At 42.1% G+C, this 25,218-nt stretch overlaps 1 protein-coding gene across 5 annotated transcripts in view; it reads right to left on the reverse strand.

Annotated features, from left to right (window-relative positions):
• agap2 (ArfGAP with GTPase domain, ankyrin repeat and PH domain 2) overlaps nucleotides 1–23,582 on the reverse strand; it is a 38,852-nt gene extending 15,270 nt beyond the window's left edge. For 2 of the 5 annotated variants that reach the window (XM_033629357.2, XM_033629358.2), the window contains exons 1-8: nucleotides 23,279–23,582; nucleotides 7,352–7,410; nucleotides 5,637–5,724; nucleotides 4,250–4,335; nucleotides 3,994–4,129; nucleotides 3,352–3,486; nucleotides 3,130–3,248; nucleotides 798–950 (exon numbers count right to left, since the gene is read on the reverse strand). In XM_033629357.2, coding sequence (XP_033485248.2) covers nucleotides 798–950; nucleotides 3,130–3,248; nucleotides 3,352–3,486; nucleotides 3,994–4,129; nucleotides 4,250–4,335; nucleotides 5,637–5,724; nucleotides 7,352–7,410; nucleotides 23,279–23,441 — 939 coding nt within the window. In that variant the 5' untranslated portion in view covers nucleotides 23,442–23,582. Of the gene's footprint in view, nucleotides 1–797; nucleotides 951–3,129; nucleotides 3,249–3,351; nucleotides 3,487–3,993; nucleotides 4,130–4,249; nucleotides 4,336–5,636; nucleotides 5,725–7,351; nucleotides 7,411–14,170; nucleotides 16,533–23,278 lie in introns of those variants that run through there. The other 3 variants (XM_033629354.2, XM_033629353.2, XM_033629355.2) reach the window with 2 other exon arrangements.
• Between the last annotated feature and the right edge of the window lie 1,636 nt (nucleotides 23,583–25,218).

Consider the following 25,218-nt stretch of genomic DNA (forward strand, 5'->3'; position numbering starts at 1 on the left):
AGGAGGAGGTGCACATTAATAATCCTCCAGGACTGTAACATGCTCATGTTTAACCCAAACAATGTGTCATGTGACTGCAGTTGGTTCAGATCCAGGTCGGAACACCTTCTCACCACAAACGAATTGCACCAGAGTTCGTTTGTAACCATACTGGGACCACCTCTTCAAGAAGGTCTCGGTCTGTTTGTTTTGGTGCACACCTGAGTGTGATTGCTGTGTACACACCTGCCAAATGAACCACACTTTGGGAGCAAAGAAACTTAAGTTTGATTGAAGTGAACCAAACAGGGCAGGTGTGAAACCAACCTAAGACAAGGGGCATGGATGGATATCACAGCTGCCCTTGGTGGTCTATAGACTTAAATGCTTTAACCTCATCTACAGCCTTCCTTATCTCAAAATAATGACACAATTACTATTTCACAAAGTCATTCATATGTTTTCCTACAAAAAGTAACATGCCCAAATTCTTACATATCCCACATAAACTTTTTCAACATAATGAGAAAATTCTCAACATAATGACATTAGTTTGAGATGTTAAGTGAATATTTTGTTATACTAAGTCATTCTTTTGAAATACTATGTTGCTATTTTGAGATACTGACTCATAATTTCGTGAGAGTTTCTCATCATAATGTCTTACAGGATTATTTTTTTCCATCTCACTGGGGGAAATGGGTTTCCATAGATTTCAGCTGAGAGTTTCAGACATAGAGCTGAATGGTGTGAAATGATAGCGAGAGATGACAGGAGACTGAAAGGTGTGAGACACTCCACGGTTGGCAACAACTGACCTTGAAGAGGGAGGGCCGTCTGGGGATGGTCTTCAGCTGACGTGAGTTGACACTACCTCCCCCTTCTCCCTGTGCAACCCGCAGGTCCCTGTGACCGATCACAGGGGTGGAGGGGAGGGAGTAGGCGTAGCCACAACTCGGGCCATTACTGGCCTGAGCAGAGGAGTGAGGGTGGGGGAGGAGGACAGTGGGGTCAGGAGGTCAGGAGGATGGGAATGGAGGCGTGAGGGAAAAGATGGAGAGAGTGAGAATGAGCTGGACAATGAAAAACAGGTGAAATAAATTCACAAAAAGTGGGTGACGATTGACGGCATGAATTTTTTAGCCGTCGATCATTGTGAACGAGGGAAACGTGATACTGATGGAGCTGAGATGGATGTGGAGGGAGTGATGGAGCGTCTTGGAGATGGCATTTAAAATGAGATTTCAGTTTGATAGATGATTTTAACTTTATAATGCATGTAACTGCCCAGAGAGAGTGTCACATTCTCACTTTGAATCCTAAAATCTTACTTGAGTCACGTTTTAAAAGAACTACATGTATTTTTTTCCATTGAATACCTTTTTAAAGAGATAATTATGTCTCTTTTATTCATCAGTACCGAAATATGCAGGGAAAAAAAAGAGTGTATTGGCATCAGGACGACTAAAAAAAAAAATGCTCCAGAAGCAGAAAATGTGAAAAAGTATGTTAATTTAGAAAACAACACCAGCATGGCAACAGCAGAAGACTTGCATCTGTGGCCTATTTTTATCAGGTCTTATGTAATATCTGTCTAGACTGGGAAAAGATTGTGTTTACCCAAACAAAAGAACAATAACAACCTGAATGTGTTAATAATCAGCGCTCTAATATCAGCAGAAATATTCAGGAGAAATTTCCTATGTGTGAATCTGTGCAAGACAGGGCTGTTAGATTTATTCTGGGTATGAGCAAAACTTGTCTGTACAGTGGGAGATGTGGGATGGGAGCAGTGTGAGGTCACTGGTGGATATGTGTCTCCATTTTTTTATATATATTTAGGACAGTAAAATATATAAAGGATACAGAAAATTATGTTATATCTATTTAAGAAGCAAAGATTTTAATGTGTTCAATTTTGATATGGTATTTGAAAAAGTAGCAATATGATAATGTAAACATGCAAAATCAAGTTACTAATATTCCTTAATATACTTGAAGTACCAAATGTAAAAGTACTCATTATGCATCACGTGTATTTTAGTATTCATGCATTAATGTGTTCATCGCCTTAATGTTGCAGCTGGTAAAGGCGGAGCTAATTTTAACTACTTTGTGTAATTGTGCGTATATGTACAGTAATATCTGATTTATATTTTGCATTAATAGTTTCAATTTTCAAAGTTACTAATGCTGTCAAATAGATTTAGTGCAGTAAAAAGTACAATTTTAGCTTCCAAATGTAGTCTAAGTTTAATGTATAAAATGGAAGTACTTAAAGGGATAGTGCACCCAAAAATGACAATTCAGCCATTATCTACTCACCCATATGCCGAGGGAGGCTCAGGTGAAGTTTTAGAGTCCTCATATCATTTGCGGAGATCCAAGGGGAGAGGGCGTAGCAACACAACTCCACCTAATGGAGGCTGACGTTTTCCAGATTCAAACGTCCAAAAACACATAATTGAAACCACAAAATATCTCAATACTGCTCGTCCGTAGTGATCCAAGTGTCCACCATGTGTGTTCACGTGCTTTCGTTGGTCTCGTGCAAGCGCGCACACGTGAACGCGGTGCACAGGGAGGCAGTTAGAGCTACAGGCTACAATGAGGCTAAAAACAGAGCTCAAATGACGTTTTTTGAAAAACAACTTTTTATGTCGGGGCTTCAGGACACTTGGATCACTACGGACAAGCAGTATGGAGATATTTTGCGGTTTCAATTATGTGTTTTTGGACGTTTGAATCTGGGGCGCCATAAGCCTCCATTAGGTGGAGTTGTGTTGCTACGCCCTCTCCCCTTGGATCTCTGCAAGTGATGTGGGGACTCTAAAACTTCACCTGAGCCTCCCTCGGCATATGGGTGAGTAGATAATGGCTGAATTTTCATTTTTGGGTGCACTATCCCTTTAAGTAAGTGCCTCAAAATTAAGTAGAGGTACTTGAGTAAATGCATTTAGTCACTGTATAATAGTGTCAAGTATATCACATTATAACAGATATTTTATTTTTAGCTTTGTTACCAGAAGATGTCTTGTTATATTTTTCATGTTTTCACATACAGTATAACAGTGTCTTGTAATCCCATTTGGGATGAGCCAAGTGTTTGCCACAGACATAAACACAAACTACAGCTGTTAGATGAGGTACCTGTCCAGGGAACGATGCTGATCCTGGTGTGGAGCCTCCAGAGTGACTGGGAGAGTTGGGAAGAGACTTGCAGGCCTGCAGCGCCGCCTGCTTCTTCTGAGCTACAATCTTCTGGGCAGCTGGAAAACACACACCAGATGTTAAACTAATAGTAGTTTCTCCTTTATGGTGAGCCAGGCCTTTCCTCCTGTGTTTTAACAGATAAAATTTTAGTCAGCTCACCCTCTGAAAACACTCGGTCGACGTTGAACCCGTAGGTCGCGCAGGTCTCATAAAACAGCGAGTGACGCACATCGATACACAGCTGTCTGGCTCTCTGATCCTCAATCACACGAGGGTTGGTGCTACTGATTTTATCTGGAGGAAAACAAACAAGATCAGTGAATGGAAAACTGCAAACTAGGATAAAAATTGTACTATAAAGGACCTATATGACACAGTCTTGTTGTTGTAGTTTGCTTCTAGCACTGTTATTCTAGGCTGATGTTTTCTTTACTGATTAATCTGCTGCTTATTTTCTTGATTAATAAATTAATTGTTTACTCTACATGTAGAAAAAACAAATCAAAACAAAAAAGCCTTTGGTGTTGTCCTTAAATTGCTTTTATTTTGTCCAACCATTGATTTGGGTTGAACTGTCCCTTTAATTATAATAAAGGTTAGTATTCTCTTAAGTCCCACTTGTAATTAATGCAATTAATCTAACGGTCATTAAGACATGTTGTCATTATGTTGTTCACAACTCATGAGAAGACTATCATGAGAAACTATCTTAAAATGTTTTACAGTGTACTGTATGTGACATGTCCTCCATGATTTAATCACAGAGTAAATCTACACGGTTGTGACGACTCGTGTGCTGACCTTGGGTGCCGACCACTATGACTGGGATGTCCGTGCGGTGTGCGCTCAGCTGGCTGTAGAGCTGGTAGAGCTCCTGGAAGCTGCCCTCATTCTCCAGACTGAAGACCAGGATCACTGCGTCAACCCAGCTGCTGAACTGAAGGAGGGAGAGGATGATGGATGATGAAGTCTGCAGGTATTACAGCTTTGCACACTGACTGTCTCTCTCTCTCTCTCTCTCTCTCTCTCTCTCACACACACACACACGAAGAAGCACCTGTGCATCGGGTGGTCCAGCCTCCTCCCGGATCAGTAATAAATGACTCTGTCCGTCCACCAGCACTTCCTTTTTATACCTGCCACCTGACCGGGACAGTGACAGACAAGTTATTCAGCAGGGTGACAGATGGAGGAAGAAGCCATCACACATCAGCCCGCATAAAATATTTCCCCTAACAAAAACAATTTGATGTGACACTCAGAAGCAAGAAGCCAAAGATATATTTTGTTTATATGAGTTAGTATTTTAAACCAAAAACAAGTTTAAACCAGCAGTAAAAAAACAACTACAACTACTTAATGACTTAATCAGCAGAGGTTTCTTCCTCCCAATACAAACTGACCAGGTGATTGAAACTGCTAAAAAAAACTTGTTACAAATCAATGTTCGACTCATCGCAGACATGCCGCTAACCTAGCACATGGACCCAGATTGTTTGCAGAGGGCTCTTCCTCTCCAAAACAAATGTACCAGGCAGTTTAAACTGGTAATTGCACTGAATAAAGTCATATTTTTCAGATGCGTTCCACACAAAGGGACTGTTAATTGCGGTGAATGACATGGAAACACAAATGGCCCTATCTAGAGCTAGTGTTTGGTTTGTCCGTACTTAGCTACTGTAAAAACATGGCGGACTGTGTGGACGAGGACTCGCTCTTTATGTAGATATAAACAGCTCGACGACAATTCTTATTTTCAGGCGATTATTCACTAAAGAAAACATAGTTATTTTATATTCCAACTCTGCCAATATATCCTCCTAAATGCTATACGCTGGACCTTTAAAGTATCAAAAGTTAAAGTATTCGATGCAGAAAAAAGCTTCTATAGTATTATATATTATATCATTAGATTATTATTATGACTAGTTTCATGATTATGGATTAATCTGCTGATTGTTTTCTCCATTAATCGATTTATTGTTTGGTGTGTAAAAAATCCTGAATATAGTGAGAAATGCCGTCACAATGACCCAGAGCCCAAAGTCACACCTTCACAATGTTTGTTTTGTCCAACCAACAGTCCAAACCTCAACATTATTAAAAGGAAATTCAACCTTGAAATGTTTTTGCATAGTTTCCACATTTTTGTCAGTCAGTTAACTTATCAATTGTTTTAGTTGTACTTGTACATTTTTATATATTTTGTATGCAAAAATCTTAATTTGTTAAGTACCTAAAGCTGTCAGATAAATGTAGTGGAGTAAAAAGTGCAGTATTTCCCTCTGGGATGTAGTGGAGTAGAAGTATAAAGTGGCATGAAAAAAGAAAAGTACATCTACGTCATGTTTTGTACTAAGTACAGTACTGATCTAAATGTATTCAGTTACGTTCCTCCTCTGTAGAGGACACACGATACAGAGGATGTGTTTAATGTTTCTTACCATCAGGCTTCTCAAGTGCAACATAACTGCCCGTGATGTATTTATTCACCAGCGCTGACTTGCCGCTTTTTAGACTTCCCAGAATGCCCTGAGAGAAGAGGGAAGGAAATACAACACCATGAAGTTTATTCAGGGTCAGCGTGCACGTTCGACCACATTGTGATGCCTCAAATATAACTCTCAGACTGAATTTAAACACACAGTTCCTCTATAAAATTTGTTTTTGTTCTGTTCAGTCATGATTAGTCGTCAGTCTGTCAGCAGATCTATAATTTCTGCCATTAGACTGCCTTAATGTTTATTTCATCCATATATGGAAATATAAATGGTGTAGAGTATTCAGATACTCTCAAGTAGCAATATGATATTAGAAAAATATAATATGACAAGGAAAAGTACTGCATTTAAAATATTTTTTATGTGCATAAATATAGTATCATCAGTAAAAATGTACTTAAAAGTTAAAAAAAATCATCACTAAGTGACTTTATTAGGTACACCTGTACAGTCTGCCTGCCATAACATCTATAAGTTTTTGTTGACATTTTCTCAAATGTGTAAATTAATTTATATGTTAATAGTTAAAGGTTGTGTTGTACAGTAACAACATTATGTGGGGAGATGTTTATTCAGTTTTGTTCTTCTTATTTACACCTCTGTAGTTGGGTTCAGTCCAAAGTTAGTGCAGACTTTAACCAAATTTATGGAAAATCTGCTTTAGAAAATGGGAAAATAGGTGAATATTGGGAGTCGTTTCGTTGAGATAAGCAGTAGGTGGCGCTAATTCTGGTGCACATGAGATGACACAATTTAAAGAGCACCAGTCAAACCTTGAACAAAGAAAAACAGTTGATGTATAATAATGGAGGGCACACTGGACAATGGAAAGAGAGAGTTTTGAACTAATATTACAGCCCTGTAAGAGATGACAAAGAACGCCATGACTGTGCATCACGATGTACGTCATCATTTACTCGCTGAATCTGTTTCTATCGTCACATTTGCCTTTTATCAATACACCAACTTTTCAACCTCCCCAGTCGTGATAACTTTTATTTTTTGTTGTCAGTTGAAAAATGCAGCTAAAAGAATGGGACGGAAACACACCCCATGACAGTGTGGACATAAAAAGCATCATTAAATCAGACTTCATGGTAGAAAAGTTGCATTAGACTGTATAGGTGTACCTAAGATAGTGGTCACTGAATATATGATATAATATAACACTCAAGGATATTATTATTGCTGATGCATTAACATCTCAGCAGCATTTTAATTTGGTCAAAATGGAGCCAATTATAACAACTTCATACACTAGTGGGTAGTTTAATCTGTAGCAATTAATCATATTTAACAAGTTAATCATATATTTGAGGGCTTTATTTGCAAAAATGGATATTCCTGTTCTTATTTTTTCTCCTAAATCATGTTTTTTTGTGAGAATAACATCAAACTGGTGTTGGTTTACTCATTTTAAGAGTAACTGCAGCTGTCAAATAAATGTGGCGTGATGAAAACAACAGTATTTCACTCTGAAATGTTGAGCAGTGCAAGAATAAAGTGGCAGAAAATGGTAATAGTCTAATAAAAACATTATAACTTAAAAGACTTTTCTAATAAAGTGGCACAATTCCGCTTAAATAAATCCTTCTGTCTCTGATGCAGGTGTGTACTGGTTATGAGTGGTACTGTAACTAGTACACTTTTTGTCTCACCAGTCTGAGCTCTGGGATGGATCGGCTCAGGGTCCACTCCTGGCTGTTGGCAATGTTTACTAAAGAGAAAGAGTGAGACAGAGATAAACAGTCAGTGACGCAGAGACGCAGAGAGAGATTCATCATTTTGATCATGTACAGTAAAAAAGGGCAGCCATCATAACGGCCTGTAGGAGAGCAATAAATCACACAGCTGCTGCGTGACCGCTCGCCATAAGCACACGTGTGGCCTCGCAGGTTGCCTTAATGAATATAACCTTTCAGTCACGACGGGGGAATCCAACAAGATGCAGCCGCAACACTCGTTACCCACTTTGCTCCCCTTGTGCATTAAATGACGGGCAGCTGTGAGTTACACTGGCCTTTACTGGATGCTTCAGTTCAGCTGCCATTCAAACACTCAAAGACTTGTCTGTGGATATGAACCGGATCTCCCCTCTGAACGAGAGCTGCTACTAACAATTACTTTTTTTGATTCTTGGATTAACCTCTTGACCATGATGTGTCAAAAAATAGCAGAAAAGGCCCGTCGCAGTTTGATCGAGGTGACGAACCAATGGTCCAAAACCCACAGATGTTCAGTATGCAGTGATATAAAACAGAACAAATCCTCACATTGAAGAAGCTGGAACCAGATAATGTTTGTCATTTTGGCTGCGTGCTGTTTGCTGGCACTTGTTTGCCTTTTTTTTTTAATCTTCCTTCTTTGTAGCTCAGAAGGTGATTATCATATCGCAAGCAACCTCTTAAACAATTACATAACATAACACAGCCTAAACTCACCAACATATTGAAAGGAAATACACCAAACTTCATGTTCTGCATGACCTTCATCCCTTTCCTAACAGCACAACTACATCATCTTTAATCTCTGTCATTAACCTTTATTGTTGTTAATCATTTCACTATGTATGTGTGTTGTGTGGTGAAGGGGACAGTGGAATCTGCAGACCACTGCTCGAGACCAACAAACAACAAAACCAGACATCAGCCGAGATTGTGCCACTAAAACCGGCTATTTTACACCAAAATATGATCTTTACCTAACCGTCACCAAGTTGTATTTGTAAATGTCACCACACATTAATTCCAGTGTTGTTAAAGTTTTGAACTTATCCACTATATAATAATATATAAATGTAACATATCCATGGTTTATAGTAACATACAGTGCCAACATTTATTCTGGTGATTGGGTTGGGTTAATAGCAGCGAGTCAGTAAGTCTAGTCTAAGTGTAATTAGTGTACACCAGTACACCAATATATAATGTGATTAGTGATACTTAGTGTTGTCTGTATTAATATAACAACATAACAGAAATATATACTATATGATGTAGTAAGACAGTAATACAGTATAACACATTACCATGATATAGTACAGTATAGCATAGTGTGGGATATAAGATATAGAATAAGGTGCAATCTAATAATAGTATAACACACTTTACTTTAAGTATTAAGTCTAAATTAGCATATCTTAGCATAACTAGCATTCATTAATATGTTGTAACACAATGTGACTTCTCTGTATGGGGCTATTTATGATTGATTGCTACTTTAAATTTGTAGCGTTGGCTATGAAAGTAAATGGTAAATGGCCCTGCACTTGTATAGCACCTAGTCTAGTCTTCTGACCATGTAAAGCACTTTAACACTACATGTCGCATTCACCTAATCACACACTTAGGTTGAACAAACATCTTCTTTTGCCCGGACATGTCCACTTTTCACGTCCTGTCCGGGGGGTGTTTATAAATTGATGATAATGTCTGGTTTTCCTTGTGTGTGTGTGTGTGTGTGTGTGTGTGTGTGTGTGTGTTAGAGTCCAGCACGGGCCACATATTTCTGTCCGAACCCATCCAAACCCGACAGTCATTCTGTTTTGTTATGTCCGCAACCGAACCGAGCCCGACATTATTTAATGACTAAAGCACTGAGTTTGTGTCACACAGTTGTTATGGTTAATGGGCTATTTAACAGGCCGGGGGGTGCGCCTAGGTGCTCCGCGGAGAGGGAGACCTCCGTGTTTGAAACGGGAGCGGGCGGCGGGAGGTCCGAGGCTTCCAGCGAGAGGAGGGGTAGAAACAAACAGCCAATGTGTGTGTGTGTGTGTTCTGTTCAGGTGTTGTCACGTAAATAACAGTCCCCAAGCAATAAACAGGACAGACAATAGGATTTTATTTATTTTTACACTACATTTTCACTGAAAGCTGACCGAATCCGACCCGAGCCCGAATACAATTTATACATTTTTGACCGAACCCGGCCCGACCTGTCGGGATCCGTCGGGACCCGTCGGGCTCGGATCGGGTAGCCACACTCTAGTGTGTGTGTGTGTGTGTGTGTGTGTGTCCCCTATCTATAGGGGCCTATCTGAATTTCTGTCTTTGAGAGATATAATTTTGTAATATAACTGAATATTCTATCCATACATATAAACTTTAAATATGTTAAAATTATAAGGCATCTTTGAGTAAACTGCGAGTATCATTTAAGTAGGCTATCTCGTGGTCACCCTACACACACTGATGTCCAAGGCTAACATACAAGCTGCCACCTGCTATACAGCTTATACGCACTCACACACCAATAAAAAAGCCACTGGGAGCAATTTGGGGCTCAGTATCTTGGACTGGAGGAGCCAGGAATTAAGTTTGCTATTTGCTATACTTGTCTTTTTTGGGATTTGGAATCCATAGCTAGCCTAGCCAGGGAGACTCAAGACATGCTACCGCTAGGTAGGTTTGGCAAAATGTAGAGGAAAGGCAGCAGGCTGTGTATGCACACTTTAGTTGCTGGCTGCACGTTGAGGCCACACATTTTTACAATTGATGAATGTAAGAATCACTTTAGGCCTACAACAATGATAAATGAAAATTAAAATGTTAAAAAAAATATATATATATATCCATTATTCATTTCCATATACAGTAATTTTGTGTTAAAACCACAGGAAGTCACTGGAGGGACACACAAGGCTCTATAATATAACATAATGTAATGCAACACTATAACAGAATATTAAATGTAATATGGTACGTCATGGTGCAGGGTGGTATAATAAGATATGATATATGTTACAAAAAATTGCAGATGAATTTAATATGTAGTTGTTTACATTACAGTCATCACTGCTGACTGTCTGTGTAACACATTGGCCACACAGTCCTGCTATGTGTTAGGTTTCGATCTCGTCCTCTTGCTTGAAAAATGATTGAATTGATAATCAAAATCTTTGCATTAATTTTTCTGCCAGTTAACTGAACAAATAATCAACTAATCATTTCAGCTTTTGGTGCGTTGGCTGCAAAATTGTGAGTGTGTCTTGGTGTGTGCTGGAGAAACTACATGAACCTTCCCATGTACACACACACTCACATACTGTGTCGACCACAGGAGGAGTAGCTGATATCTCTGCATCAACTAATGGGGATCCTAATAATGCAAATCCACACATGCACATCATACAGTACAGCAGTCTAGAGGGGTCGGGCTGCGAACAGCTGTGCCAACATCCCTACTGGGTAGGAGAGAGGTGGCATGCCCCCAGTGTGATGTGACGCTCACACCCAGACGCCCAGCTGCAGCTTCAGAGGGACCAGAATAGAGAGAGAAAAGATGAGCCCGAGGAGGGACTAAAACTGATTCACAGACAGAAAGAATATACACTCATTTGTCAGTTTATTAGGGACAGCTAGATAAAACTAAAGTGGTCTAATACAACAGTCCTGCTGTTAATCCTTCATTGAGGTTTTAATGTTCAGTTGTGTTGAACCTGTTTTAGAGACGTGGATTTATTTGTATGATCGTTTTGGAGGCTGTAGTTTGTGGTGCTGTGTTTGGCCTACTCTTATTGATAATAATAGAAACACCTGTCAGTATAACACAATACAATTCAAGAACAGCACAAACTAGATCCTCTTAAATGATCATATTGTTGAATCAACGCCTCTCTAAAACAATTTAAACACAGACTGGAGGGTTTATCGCAGAACAGTTGTATTAGACTGCTTTAGTTTTAGCTTGGTGTACCTAATAAACTGGCAACTGAGTCTACAGCCATGCTTGCATTTTTTGAGGCCGTACCGAGGGCTCTGAGGAAGAGAGCTAAATGCTAACATTAGCATGCTCACAATGACATATGTTGATGTTTAGCAGGAATACTGTTCACCATATTCACCATCTTAGTTTACACTGTTAGGACACTAACATTTGCTAATTAGCAGTAAACACAATGTACCACTGAGGCTGATGGGAATGACATTTGTTTTGCGGGAAGTTTTTTTTTTCAGACAAATAGGAACTGGAAAATTTCTGACCTTCTGACCAAAACCCCTTTTGCATTGTTGAGCATGTTGGCACCACTAGCTGCGCTGACACTGCTGACTGTGCTAACAGAGCTAATACTGATAACATAGTTAACATTGATATAGAGAAGTTGCAGCTCAAAATTTAGGCACTTTTTCACTGGGATGACCTCGGGGGAGACCACAGGCTGGACACAATGTTTTTTGCGCAGCAGTGTTTTTGGATTGGTGCGGCATTACAAGCAGTGATCACCTAATAAGTGGTGCCGCTAACTAGCTCTCATCGCAGCGCATTTATGTGCAGTGCAGTATAAGGAGTAGCAAAATGAACCTATAAACTGACATGCGTAACAATCAAAAATATTCTTAGTGGTTAATTGATTAACAGTTGACCGTGGACATCTGTAGTTGTAAACCAAAGTGGAAGACAAATTGTAATTTTGAGCTGATGATTGCATTACTGTAGATAAAAAACCATTAAGACTCAACGTCTGGGCGCCATGAATGTCTGTACAGAAATTTATGCCCATCCATGAATTAGATGTTGAGATATTTCACATTATATGTGAATTTTGACCTGCCAGTGGCGCTAGAGGAAGAGTCAGGGGATCACCAAATCATGCTGGGGAACATGTTGTTAAAACTAATTCAGAAACAAATTAAACACTAAACAGAAAATACAAAAAGAATGAAACAGAGAGAAACAACAGAGGGGACAAGGAGGTTTTGGCAGACTGTAGTGCCCGCTATCCTGGGTGTGAATGTGTGAAGTGTCCTTCAAAGACAGATGATGATTAAACTCGCGCCTGCCTCTAAATCTATGGAGCGTCCAGGCCAACACTGCACAGATGCAGCCAGTGATGATGTGCTTCACATGAGAAAAAAGGGGGCTTATATATATATATATATATATATATATATATATATATATATATATATATATATATATATATATACAAGCTGCTGCTGCAGGCAGCTCTCTGGGAAAAAGGGCATGTCCTACCACACAAACAGACACACACACAGAGTTTGTCTATCTTTGTCTGAGTCAAAGCTCTCTTTATGCCAAAAGTGATCAGACAGTGTGATCCTTCTGCTGCTTCGACACACAGATTTATACAGAAAGCCAATTATCCACACTCCCTGCTCCAAACCAATCATGTGTGATCCACTCTGCAACCCCCACATGTAGCCTGTAGCTCACATTCAGAAACTGCCAATTTTCTAACTTAAATCTTTTTTGGGAGGAATTTTGTCACAATCCTCTCAGTAGCCTGTGTGTCAATGCACGGTCACACACACACACACACTCGCACACACCGCCTCCTCCTCCTCCTCCTCCTCCTCCTCCACCACCCCTCTGTTTCATCAGACTCTGCCTCTGTAGCAGTAGAAGCAGCAGTCCTGCCGGTTGCCATGGCAACACTTCCTCCTGCCCTCAGTATGTGTACGTGGTGTGCAAATGTCTATGTGTGTGTGTGCAATTGGCGGGGCTAGTCTCACTACTTGCGTGTGTAACAGTGTGAATACACAATGAGTGAATGAATACATAAAACACACACACACACACACACTCACTCCCACAGGCTGACACTCGCTCTTTCTTTGAGCAAACATGTTTGTGAAAGAGATGCACTGTTGTACGCTACAGCCGCCGACACACAGCGAAGACGGGGGAGAAAAAAAGCAGCGATGGCAACTCATTGATCCTCAATCTTAAAATGCTACATGAATGCTTCTGACACGATGGTGGTGGAATTTAAATTGAGTGCCTGACAGAGACAAAGACAGGAGTGCGAGGGAAGGAGAAAAAAATAGCCCCATGTAGTGGTAGAACATGCAGTGGGTGGTATATCAAAGACAGGATTAGAAATGTTCTTGATTGGCTGAGAATGCACACTTCCCTTTTTGACGTGGGTGAACAAATATCGCCTCATGTCTTTCCCTCTTTATGGAAATAAAGCTGAGGCAAAAATCAACCGGAGGAGCGCAACCCAGCTGCGATCATGCCACCAGCTCCTCTCCCCTTTGGCTTCATTATGAGATTTAAACCCATGCTGGGAATGCCGCTTAAATTTGTGTGTGTGTGTGTGTGTGTGTGTGTGAGAGAGATTACCCCTCCAGCGGTGTGAAATCTGCCCGCACTCTGAGGGGAATTATATTAAAACTGTCCAAGACGATTCTATTGTCAGTTCTCAGATCAAAGACCTTCATCTGTCGTCGATGTGGCTTCGGGAAAAATGTTTCTCGACACATGACGGTATTAAACCCTGTAAATGTATTCTGTGTGGGGTTCTTTAAAAAGATCAACCCCACCCAACCCCATACCGACTCATTTTAAATGGATGCCTGTGCACAGATGAAGGAGCCACATGTCTGATAAATGTTTGGCAAAGGAACTAAAGACCGGAGTGTGTCTGTTAATGGTTTATTGTCATGGATGAAGGCAACATGAAGAAGATATAGAGCTGAAGAGGTGACAGTGATGTTGCGTTTGTGACCTCCTACCTTCCTCCTCACTGGAGTCCCTCTGTATATAGACAGGAGGCGCCGTGGAGGATGACCCCGCCGCCCCCGAGCTGCTCTTTGTGAAAATGCCACTTATGAACTTGAGCATCTTCCTGTCTTTAGCAGAGCCTCGTTGGCCCTGCTGCGCCTGCTGGGCCTCCCTGGCTAACCCCAGATCTTCAGAGAGGCTGTTCAGATCACTGTTATCCAGCGTACGGCTTTTACCTTTGCGTGCCGGCTTGTTGCCCTGGGTAACAGGCCCGGGTAGGGAGGCCGAGCCTGTCTTTAGCCTCTCCTTCCTGGGGATGTCCCTCATCACTGCGGCCATGCCACCTCCAATCTCCAGAGGTATTCCAGGTTGAGCTTCATCCCGCATGTCCCTCCATCCATCGGGCCTGCTCGCCTCGGCCCACGAGGCCCTGCAGGGGCCCGGTGAGCGTGTCTGCATGCGGCAGTCCTTCCGGTCCAGGCTCTGTGCTGAGGTAGGGCTGCGCTCTCTACCGTCCCTGGATTCGCGGCCACGGGTGGCGACACTGCTGTGAGACTTCAGGAGACTCACAGGACGCTGACCCACAGGACGGATAGGGAGGCTGGTCCTGGTTGGGGTGCGACTGGGCTCCACCACCTCTGTTGAAGGTGTTGTGGTCAGTGATGGTGACCTGCATTGCTGTGCCTCTGGGGTGGACGGTGTCTTCTCAACTCGTGTTAAGTCGATCTCTGCAGACTTCGTCTTCTGAACCGTCGTCCTCTCAGCAGGTAAGGGGATCGAGAGGTTGCATGGAGGCTTTTCACTTCCTTTACTCTGCTCAGCAGTGGAGGGCAGTTTATCTTTCAAAGGGCTGAGGGGTTTTCTCTCTCCATCTTTGAATTCATCACTTAACTTGCCACCTTTCACTATAGCAGCATCCTCAGCTCTTTGTGGTGGTCCAGCTCCATTCTCAGCCCGTGCTGGGGCCTCACCTCCTCCCTCAACTCTCGTCCCGGCCTCTTCTTCAGGCCGGGCCTCCACCTCCTTCCCCTGGGTGCTGTTCTTGGCCTCCCCTCCATTCTCCTCCACAGCCTCTACCTTGACCAGGGTGAGGGAGATGAGGTAGGTGGTGCGTTGCTGCAGGGCGCCGCCTCCACTCATGTGGTCAGGCTTCAGTGGACACACAGCAGATGAATGAAACCAGACAGAGCGACATGAACGACTGACAGTTTGCCAGCGTGTTGGGATGTGAGGGAATCTGACGGCACGACTGAGACAAAAAACTTACATGGAGGGAGATTAAGTTTCTCCTTGGAAGATACAACAGCAGAGCGGCTGTTGGTTTCATCCATCCCCCAAATCCCTATTTCTTTGTTTCGGATTTTAATTTCAGTCACGGATTTCTTCTCTGACTGTAATTTTCATTTCTCTGGGACACAGAAAATAAATCCACTCTTCCTGACAACCTTCAGCACACTGTCAGTGCAGTCCAAGCAGCTCTTTTGTTCCTAGAAACACCCAATTAAAATCTAGTCGCTGCATATGTATGCTGCTACTGAGGCTAATAAATCTTCATTATGGCGCTTCATTCCTGATGGTAATTATTTACTTGACCTTATTTTTATGTGCAGCAACCCCATCTCATATGTTGCTCAGTCCATCCTCTTCACTCAGAGCAGAAAAGAAAAATCAGGATTCAATTCAGGATAACAACTTCCCCGCATCATACGTCATCAAGAATGTGATCAAGAGCAGCTGTAAAGGTAAAGTCTTTAAAAATTCATCAGTGTCACCCTAAGCATTGCACAGCACACCCAGAGCTGTATGCAGTCCAGTCCAGATCATGGGCTCTCACTGCAAGCCACACATGTGTGTTGACAGCAGCATCCATTCAGAGAGCGCAGCGGCAGGAAGGCAGGCAGCCTCACGGAGACGCACAGGAAGGACATTGATGAGGGGAGCTGAAGGGGATCAGAGGAGGAGAAGCCAACAGAAGCCCGGGCGGATATCTGGAGATGCATGACCGAGTCAGGGCGCGTCCGGCCATCACGCCCCTCTCGCTGTCTCCCGGGCAGCCTGTGTCCTCTGAGCGCATCAGGCGTTGAGCATGACAACACAGCGCCGGCACAGAGGAGGTGCTGAGGCGAGTCACTGCTCCGATAGAGACACCGTCGCACAGGTTCAACGAGTCCAATCACACACACACATACACACACCCCTCACACATGCACAGCTCACACTCTGCGTTTCTCTCCCTCGCCAACACACTGATAGGAATCTCCGATGTCCCTCCCTCTACATGCCCCTCCTTGTTCCAATAGGCAATCCATACAATGCAGAAGGATCCTGCTTCTCTCTTTCCCTTTCCCTCCTTTATTTTCTCTCTCTCCCTCTGCTGCTCCTCTCAGACTGTGCAGGGTCCCTGCTCTTTATTGCTCATCCCTCCCATCCCCATCATCCCCTCCCCTCCATCTTTCTCCCTGCGTGCCGGAGAGGAGGGGGAGAGGCAGCGGGTAACGGCTGGTGGTAAAGCAGCAGTGCACACACAAGCTGGACCTGCTAAATGAGGGGAGACCGCAGGAGAAAAGATCAGCAGCAGGGAGTGGAAAGCAGGCAGGGTTTGGAAATAAAAGATGGATGCATGTTAGTGGAGGGAAAAATACACTAGGACAGGGTGTGTTTTCCAAGTGTCTCTTCCCTGTCTCATTTATACAGCTGCCAGAATAGTTTCATCAAGATCATCCATCTGTCTTCAGCTGTCTATTTGTGTTTGTGTGCTGCACAAGTGTGTGTGTGTGTGGCTCTGTGTGGCTCCTCCTCAGTAGGAGGCTTGGCTTGTTTGTTGCTAAGGTGTTACAATCTTCCTGGCTCTGGTGGCACAATCATCTCCTCCATGTCCTTCCTGCTCCTCCTCCCTCCCGTGGTACATTCTGTATCGCAATCGCTTCCCAGGATCTGTGTATCAAAATGGTGTTTCTCTCTCTCTCTCTCTCTCTGTGTGCAAGTGTCTCATTGTGTCGTACATGTGAGTGAAAGAGATTTCCTGTGAGTGTATTGATCTGTAGTCTATTGCCTACTACGGCATGTGTTCATTAGCAGAAGTGGGTAAGCTCTGGGCTCACAGCATGAAGCAGAGCATATTGGACATCAATAGCTGGACCACAGAATGCAAAAAAATTAAAACATGTACTGTGTGAATAAAACAAATTAATTTCAAACATAGTGTATTTATTTTTCCATATGATGCATGTAAAAAAAGATGTGCTGGATTACTCACCTGTGATTAAAGTCTGTTGTGCAAAATACAGTACGAGAAATAAACAAAATTAGGGCTACAACTAACAATTATTCTGATTAACTCCAATTATTTTGTTATCAATTAATCGTCTAGTCCGCAAAACCTCAGATAATAGTAAGAAAAATGTCCAGAACAATTTCCTAGAGGCCATGTTGTTGTTGTTGAGTGCCACGTTTACTCTCAACAGTCAAAAAACAAATATATTAAGTTACTAAAATGTAAGACAAGACAGTCTGTTCTCACTCCCAACTCATCAAATATTGCCGCTGTGTGATGTCGGCCAGAGGCATCGATGCATAGAGATACCTTTTGCGTAGTTTGATACACACCAGGTGCATCAGTTTTAGAGGCAGCGGGCAACAGCTCAAAAAGTCAAATATCGCCGCTCAGTGATGTCAACGTCAGACACTGGTGCACAGATACACACCAGTCAGCAGCAGTTTGTAATGCTAACAGCGACTACTGTTAAAGAGTGAGAATGTCAGTATTGGGAGGGCGGGAGGGGAGGTGGATGTGTTTAACAGACTCCAGGCTTTCACCTGGGAGCCTGCTGTTTGTTTCCTGTGTAAAATTTAAGCCAAAGCATGATTTTTTCTAATCTTAACTACATGCTTTTGTTGCCTAAACTCAGGTACGGAGTTTTGTTGCCTAAACGTAAGGAAGTAAATGTTAAAATGTGTGGTTTACCCAGAGGCGTAGCATCAAATACTGGGCCCTTTGCATGAGCAGTCTCTGTGGCCCTCCGCCCTTCCTGTCTTGATCCATGTCTTTCTTTTTTTTGAAATTCTCTTTTTGTTGAGTTATTTCCACAGACTTTTAAGCCCTATCTTTCCAGGCCCTCTGTAGGACACTGTTAGGGCAGAAGGAAACGTAAAAGTGAGATACAGTATGTAATACAGAAGCTAAAACGGACAGATAAAGTAAATGTAAATACAGGTATGAACAAAGAAAAACAAAGATCCATGTCTCTTTTTTGCACCTTTAAATTTTTTTAACAGTCAGATTGCTTTCTTTCCTTTTCCTTTCTTTCTTTCTTTCTTTCTTTCTTTCTTTCTTTCTTTTCTTTTCTTTTCTTTTCTTTTTTAGGACCCCAATTTCCCTTTTTTAGGGAAAGAAATGAGCAGCAACTATTTAACAAAATAGTTAACCTTTCTAATCAATTTAACGACTTGCTGTGTACAAACGGAAATTAAAATACAGGAATAACTGCAAAAGGAACTGCTGCAATTATGCCACATGCAACAACAGAAACACTGCAGCAAACATGATCACACATCCATCACTTGAATTATTACCGGGTGTAATTTCATGTTAATTACTCTCTGATTAAAAAAAAGGAAAGACCTTGATGTGAAATCAGAGGATGCATTTCCCCACAGTGCACCAGTCTCAGCCTCCCACCATCATCCAATAATGCACGATCTGACTGTCCACCTGCTCAGCCCGCTTTCCCCCTCCTCCTCCTCCTCCCCTTTAACAGTCAGTGAGAGGGCAATAACTACTCTCACTGAATACAAAAGACCTCTGACAACCAACCGCCTTTGGCTCAAGGGGAAAAACACACGACCTGAAAGAGGACCGCAGCCTCCAACACGGAAGAGGAGTCATGAATAAAACCTCAGAGAGGAAGCTGCTTTTGAAAACAAAACAATCCAATCACACTTTCAGGGCGAGTGACGTTATGCGTGTGTAAAACAATCCATTTTTAACAAGAGGCGTGAGGACATGACTTGTCTGTGTGAGTTAAAGTGCACGTCAGGCTGCTGCAGCTCGCAGTGCTGCACGGTGAATCTAATTATTTTGAAATAGACACCCACATATAACGCAGAAAATCAGGTTGTCTTCAGGCAGACGGTTTTTAGAAACACTCTTTTCTCTCTGTGAAGACACTCGCATGCATGCATACAGAACAAAGCACACACACACACATTGACACCTATGGGCGGGTGCTGTCAGATGGACACTGGCCAAGGGCAGTGGTCATGCTGGGTGATTTTTCATTTCTCCTTCACTGGGAGCTGTCCTTTCTGTCTTTCTCCCCCGCTTGGCTGCCATGCTGCAGTGAACACTATACCAGTCAGAATCACATTTAAATGTCTTCATTTAGCTCCACCTCACCCCTTTTTCCCCCTCACCATCCCCATCTCTTTCTTTTTGTGTGTTTTTTTCTCCCAGCCTTTTTCTTGGCACACAGTCAGTCGACCACATCCCACTCGCTTATTAAGTCCAAAGAAGATAGGTGGCTCTCTTTTTAGCACCAGTGAACTCTACACTCACAGATCCAGGCCCCACCGAGGATACACTGACTTTGATCTTCACTCCAGCAGCCTAATTATACCCAAATAAAAATTTCAGCTGAATGTTTTAACACTGGGGATGTGCTTCTCAGAGCGTGTCAAGATCTGCCAGATCCTAAAAGACCTCAGAGCTCCCCAAAATTCATTAGGGGGCTGATTGACCTTCAGTTCACACACAAACAGCTGATGAATAACTTGATTAAATTAAAAGGTAGGATAGTTATTTGATAAGGTTATTCCTCCCAGTCTGACCTCACTAGTGGTGGAAAAGTACATTTACTGAAGTACAGTTGTGTGGGACATGAATTTTATAGGGATATTTCCAATTTCTGCTGCTTTATGCTTTTACTCCACTACACTTCAGAGGGAAATATATTATTACATCACTACATTTATTTAACTGCTTGTAATGGTGTGACCGTCCCCGACCTCTCTTAAGGGCTGAAATAAGAAGCCAATTAAAATGCCATAAACTGCAGTTCCTTTAATGGCCACTTGAGGGTGGCTCCACGAGTGAGTCAATCCACATGAACATTTTAAAATGTCCAACTTTACAGCAGAAATAAACATGTTTACAGCCTGGTACAAAAATTGGTTTTGGTTTCTAGAGCTAATGAACCTGTTCATGACAACTGTACGGGGGGGTGAATTTTATATAACTCATCCATTTACATTTTATTAAAACTTAAAGTTATGCATAATTAAGCGCAGGGCCTCTTTTAAGTGACAGGCTATCTGCCAGATGTCACAACAGTCTGGCTTCTCCTACAGCTTCAGCCTCTCATCTAAATATTGTCATTTCTGGCTCCAAAAATCCAAGATGGTGACAGCCGAAGTACCCAACTCAACTCCACAAACCAATGGGTGCCGTCATGGCAGCTACATCCATTATTTTTATACAGTCAGTAATTAAGGGCGTGGAAGCTTTAAGTGACAAGTGGGTTCCAACTCTTGAAAAGTTGCCACCATGGCTACAACGTTGGTTGGGTAACATAACCATAGTGTAACACCACATTTGCAGACTGTTAGAGTAGCCGTAGCTCATAAAAAAGTTTTGTTCAGCGTATGGTTGAACTTTAAGACCCTCTCTGGATTTAGATTTTCAGTTTTTCCTTGTAACGTTTAGTCTATTTTGTTTCAGTGGTTTTAAGCCCACGAAAATTAGCATTAGCATTACCACAGTTGACCCATGCTGTAAATGCACTGTGCTAACCAAGATGTCCAAAATGCCAAGCTCCACGCTTTAAAATGGGAGTCCACACACCAACAGCTAATGTAATGTGGCTATGTCCATTATTTTATTCAGTTTATAGTTTTTCCCCTTTGCAGGTTGCAGAGCCATCAACTTAATGTCTTTCACGCTGGGCACACAGGGCCTGGGTTATTTCAGCTGGCTGCTCATTCTGTCTCCCTCCTGCTCACACTCATCATCTACCCTTCTGGTCTGGTTTTCTTATTTGTTTGCCTTCACAACACCACACATACATTCCACATTACAAGCAGCACTGACTTACAGACTACAGATTTATTTATCTGTAAGCGCTTACTTTACAGGGTCGTGGGGGGTTAGAGCCGATCCCAGTTGACACTGGGAGAGAGGCAGCGTACACCCTGGACAGATCTTTGGACTGTGGAACCCAGAGAAACCGGAGAAAACCCACATTGACATGGGGAGAACATGCTAACTCTACACAGAAGGGCCCTAAACCTGGGTTCAAACCCGCGACCATCTTCTTGTGAGGTGACAGTACTTTGCCACTGTCTTTCTTTTCAGTTTCAAATACATTTCTGTTCAAACTACTTTAAATCTTTTGTGATCTCCCCTTTTGTCCAGCTCACTGAGCTACGCTGTGACAAAATGGCTCCCCTGGTGGCTGTGGCTCAGGAGGTGGAGCGATTGTCTACCAGTGGGAAGGTCAATGGTTCTGGCCCCATCAGTCTACATGTCAGTGTCCTTGGACAAGGTACTGTACCCTAAACTGCTCTCAGTTTGTGCCATTGTTGAGTCCTATAAATGTCTACCTGATGAGCAGGTGGCATCTTGTATGGTATGGTACTATTACTGATTGATTATTGTACATACAAAACACGATTAACTTACAAAATAACAACCATTCACACACATTCACACCCACGGCCAATTTAGAGTCACCATTTAACCTGTATGTCTTTGGACTGTGGGAGGAAGCTGGAGTATCTGCAGAAAACACACTCACATGGCAAGACAAACCAAGCTCTGCACAGAGGGGCTCCCCCACCCTGGGGTTCGAACCCTCTTGCTTTGAGGCGACGAAGCTAACCACTGAACCACCGTGCCACCGTCAGTTATGTGTCTGATTAACCCTGCTCAGGTCTGTGTTTTACTTAGATATAAGTTCAAAATGTAAGAAGCAAAATGCACTTAAAGTATCAAAGGTAAGTGCTCCTTAAGATCAGAAAGGCCCCTGTCAGACAGGATCACTGGTGTAATTTTTAATAATGTGTTTTTAATGTACAAATCTTAATCTGAAAAGTAACTAGTAACTACAACTGTCACATAAAGTTAGCCGAATATAATATTTCCCTCTGAAATGTTGTGGTGTCAAGGTGAAGTAACCACCTGGTAAGTACGATTAAGTAAATGTACTTACTCTCCATCGCAGGTGGACAAATTATTATGTTGTGTGCGTAAGATAAAAGATATTATTTTTTAGAACCTTGGATTCTCTATGATTAAACACTCTGAAAGGTGCCATTTTGCACACTGAGTACTTTTACTTTTGATACTTTAGGCACATTTTGCTCTTGTAGAATTTGAATGTAGGACTTTAACTTGTAACAGAGTATTTTATCATTGTGACGTTGCTTCCTTAGTAAAAGATCTGAATACTTCCGCCACTGGACGTCACCTGTGCTTGTTCTACAGAAAAAGGTTGCAGATGAGACGAACAGGGAGTTTGACAGTAACACATTGTGTCACATTAACAAGAAACAGTGGGAAGTAGAGATAAGAGGAAATGATGTAAAACTGATCAGCTTCACATGTAAAGGCCCTGTTTGTCTGAAAGGAAGTGGCTTTGAGGGCAGTTGCAGATTGGCAGACAGGAAGTAGGCCGCACAGCAGGTCTCATCCTGCTGCCATGGCAATGGCTGCTGAGGGATGTTGCCATTGGTTGCCCGTGTCCAGAGGCTGACTGATAGTTAAATGCCACTACCTACCAGACGCCGGGAGGTGAATTTTTGCCCCCGTAGTGAAATGAGAACGAAAATGAACATCGACTTCCCCGAAAAAAGACACTAACTGAGACAGGAAGCACAGAGAAAGATATCAATCACCTGCACTATCATGTTTCCCCACACCCCACGACTAATGCCGATGACAAGAGTAACTAAACTTACCGTGAACCAAAATCTGTACAAGATTTTTCCTGTTTATCATATCAAGATATGCATTAAAGTGAGCACCTTGAGAGTCAAACCATGCTGCAAATTCTTATAACCTGTCAGTCAGCGTACAAGTATATGTGTTGCTGTCTTCTCTAAATACAAAGAAACTATGAGCTTACCTTGAATGCTGTGGAGGTAAACTTTAAGACCTGAGCGCAGCTGTTGATCCGCAACTCTTTCAAACTGCTTGGAAAGTCTGTTGATTGCACTCTGGAGAGATTCATGCCTCTTGATCTCTGCTTTTATTGCAGTGGAGTTTACTGATTTGCTGTTGCTGGTCATCCTGACACATGGATCTCTTTGTACACTGAAGCTTAAGTGCCTCGCTTCAGCCCATTTGAACTCCCTTTGAACGCTTGTTTGTTCTACAAGATGAACACGAACTCTAAGACACAGAAGCAGCAGAAAAAGAAGCGGCGGCGGCGGCTCAGGGTGTCTCTCTCTTGCTTGCTCGCTCTCTCGACCACAAAGTCAGCTCATGACAGTGTGTCTCAGTTTCCTCTGCAGGTTTGAACTGAACTGAATTCACTTCCTTATTTCGAACTATATTCTTCGCTACACGGCAGCTCTGACTGCTGTGGTGGCCACACCATTGAAAAGGCTGCTGTTTATCTCCAGTAACACGCTCTACTGCTACTAGTAAAGAAACAATCATTTTAAAACATATTAACAACTTTTTAATCACAGTTGATGTGTTTTGGCTCTAGATCAGAAGACAAACTAAGTTTTTAGCTGTAAAATATCCACTGTTTCATATTTACACTTCTCATCAGTACACGTGCCAAAAAGTATGTGTTTCTAAGGAAGCCCAGTGTTCTCTTAATTGATGTTTTGACCTGTCATAAGGCCACACATTGGGAACCAGCGTGTGCTGTCATAAATCTACTAAGGCCTCTCACAGGTGACATAAACCCTGTGAAATACAGGATGCTTTTGCCTCTTCAGGCCTAAAAAAATCATTCAAGTGAAACAACCCGAGAGGGGAAATGTACTCTGATTTAACAGCTGTATGTGAGATCACTAGTAGACAGTTTTCACAGGTCGAAAAGGTTGAGAACCACTGCTCTAATCTGTGATATCTCACTACTGCAGTGGTGGGAGAAGTATTCAGATATTTCACTTAAATTAAAGTAGCAATACTACGGTGTAAAAGTACTCTGTTACAAGTAAAAGTCCTGCATTCAGACTCCTACTTTAAGGTGCTCCAGAGGGCATTCAGACCAAATCTGTGATTCACAGTTTTATCGAGGTTGTCTGCTCACAGTTTTCAACATGGAGGTGGCTGAGAAGGTGATGGTGCTAACAACAGAGTGGTGCAGGGATGACATTTTTTTTGTAGGCCCACGCTGAAGTTAGCGTCACCCTGGTTCCCTCGTCAAAATGCCAATAGGGTTTTTCTGTTGGATTTTATATTAGTGCAGAAAATTAGTTCTGTAACAAACAAAAGTTCATGATACTTTTGTTACTTTTGTTCAGCACGATAATCTTCACAAATATACACTGCTTTTATTGTTTTTTAAAGTGTAAATGCAGTCGCCAGAAGTAAAAAGTTAACGTTAAGCTGTAAACAAACTACACTACGGTCTCATGACTTTAACTTCACCACCACAACGAGGCTGTAAAGCCCTGTTTGGTATGATGAAGTTCTGTAGTCTGTAGTTCTGTAGCCAAAAGTTTCAAGATTAAAATATTTATTCTCTGCTGTTCTTTCCTCTGCTGGGAACACCATTACTCCACTACAGAGCAAATAGTGGATTGCTGCTGTATTAATGTTCTGAATTTCGTATACACAACCTTTAATTAAAAGTATTAGTATCAAAAAGGCCTACATAAAGTACTTAAAGGACTCATTATGTAGAATGGCTTATGTCAGAATCATATTATATTATTGGATTATAGTTATTTATGTATTAAAGTGATCACTTTAATGCTGAAGCTGATAAAGTTTGGGCCAATTTGAATGACTTATGCTAGGTAGAGGCGTCTGCAGTGATGCGGGCCGGACCATCGTGGTGAAGAGGGAGCTGAGCTGGAAGGCAAAGCTTAAGATTTACTGGTC

This window comes from Epinephelus lanceolatus, chromosome 8 (assembly GCF_041903045.1).
Source record: "Epinephelus lanceolatus isolate andai-2023 chromosome 8, ASM4190304v1, whole genome shotgun sequence".
Lineage (NCBI taxonomy): Eukaryota > Metazoa > Chordata > Actinopteri > Perciformes > Serranidae > Epinephelus > Epinephelus lanceolatus.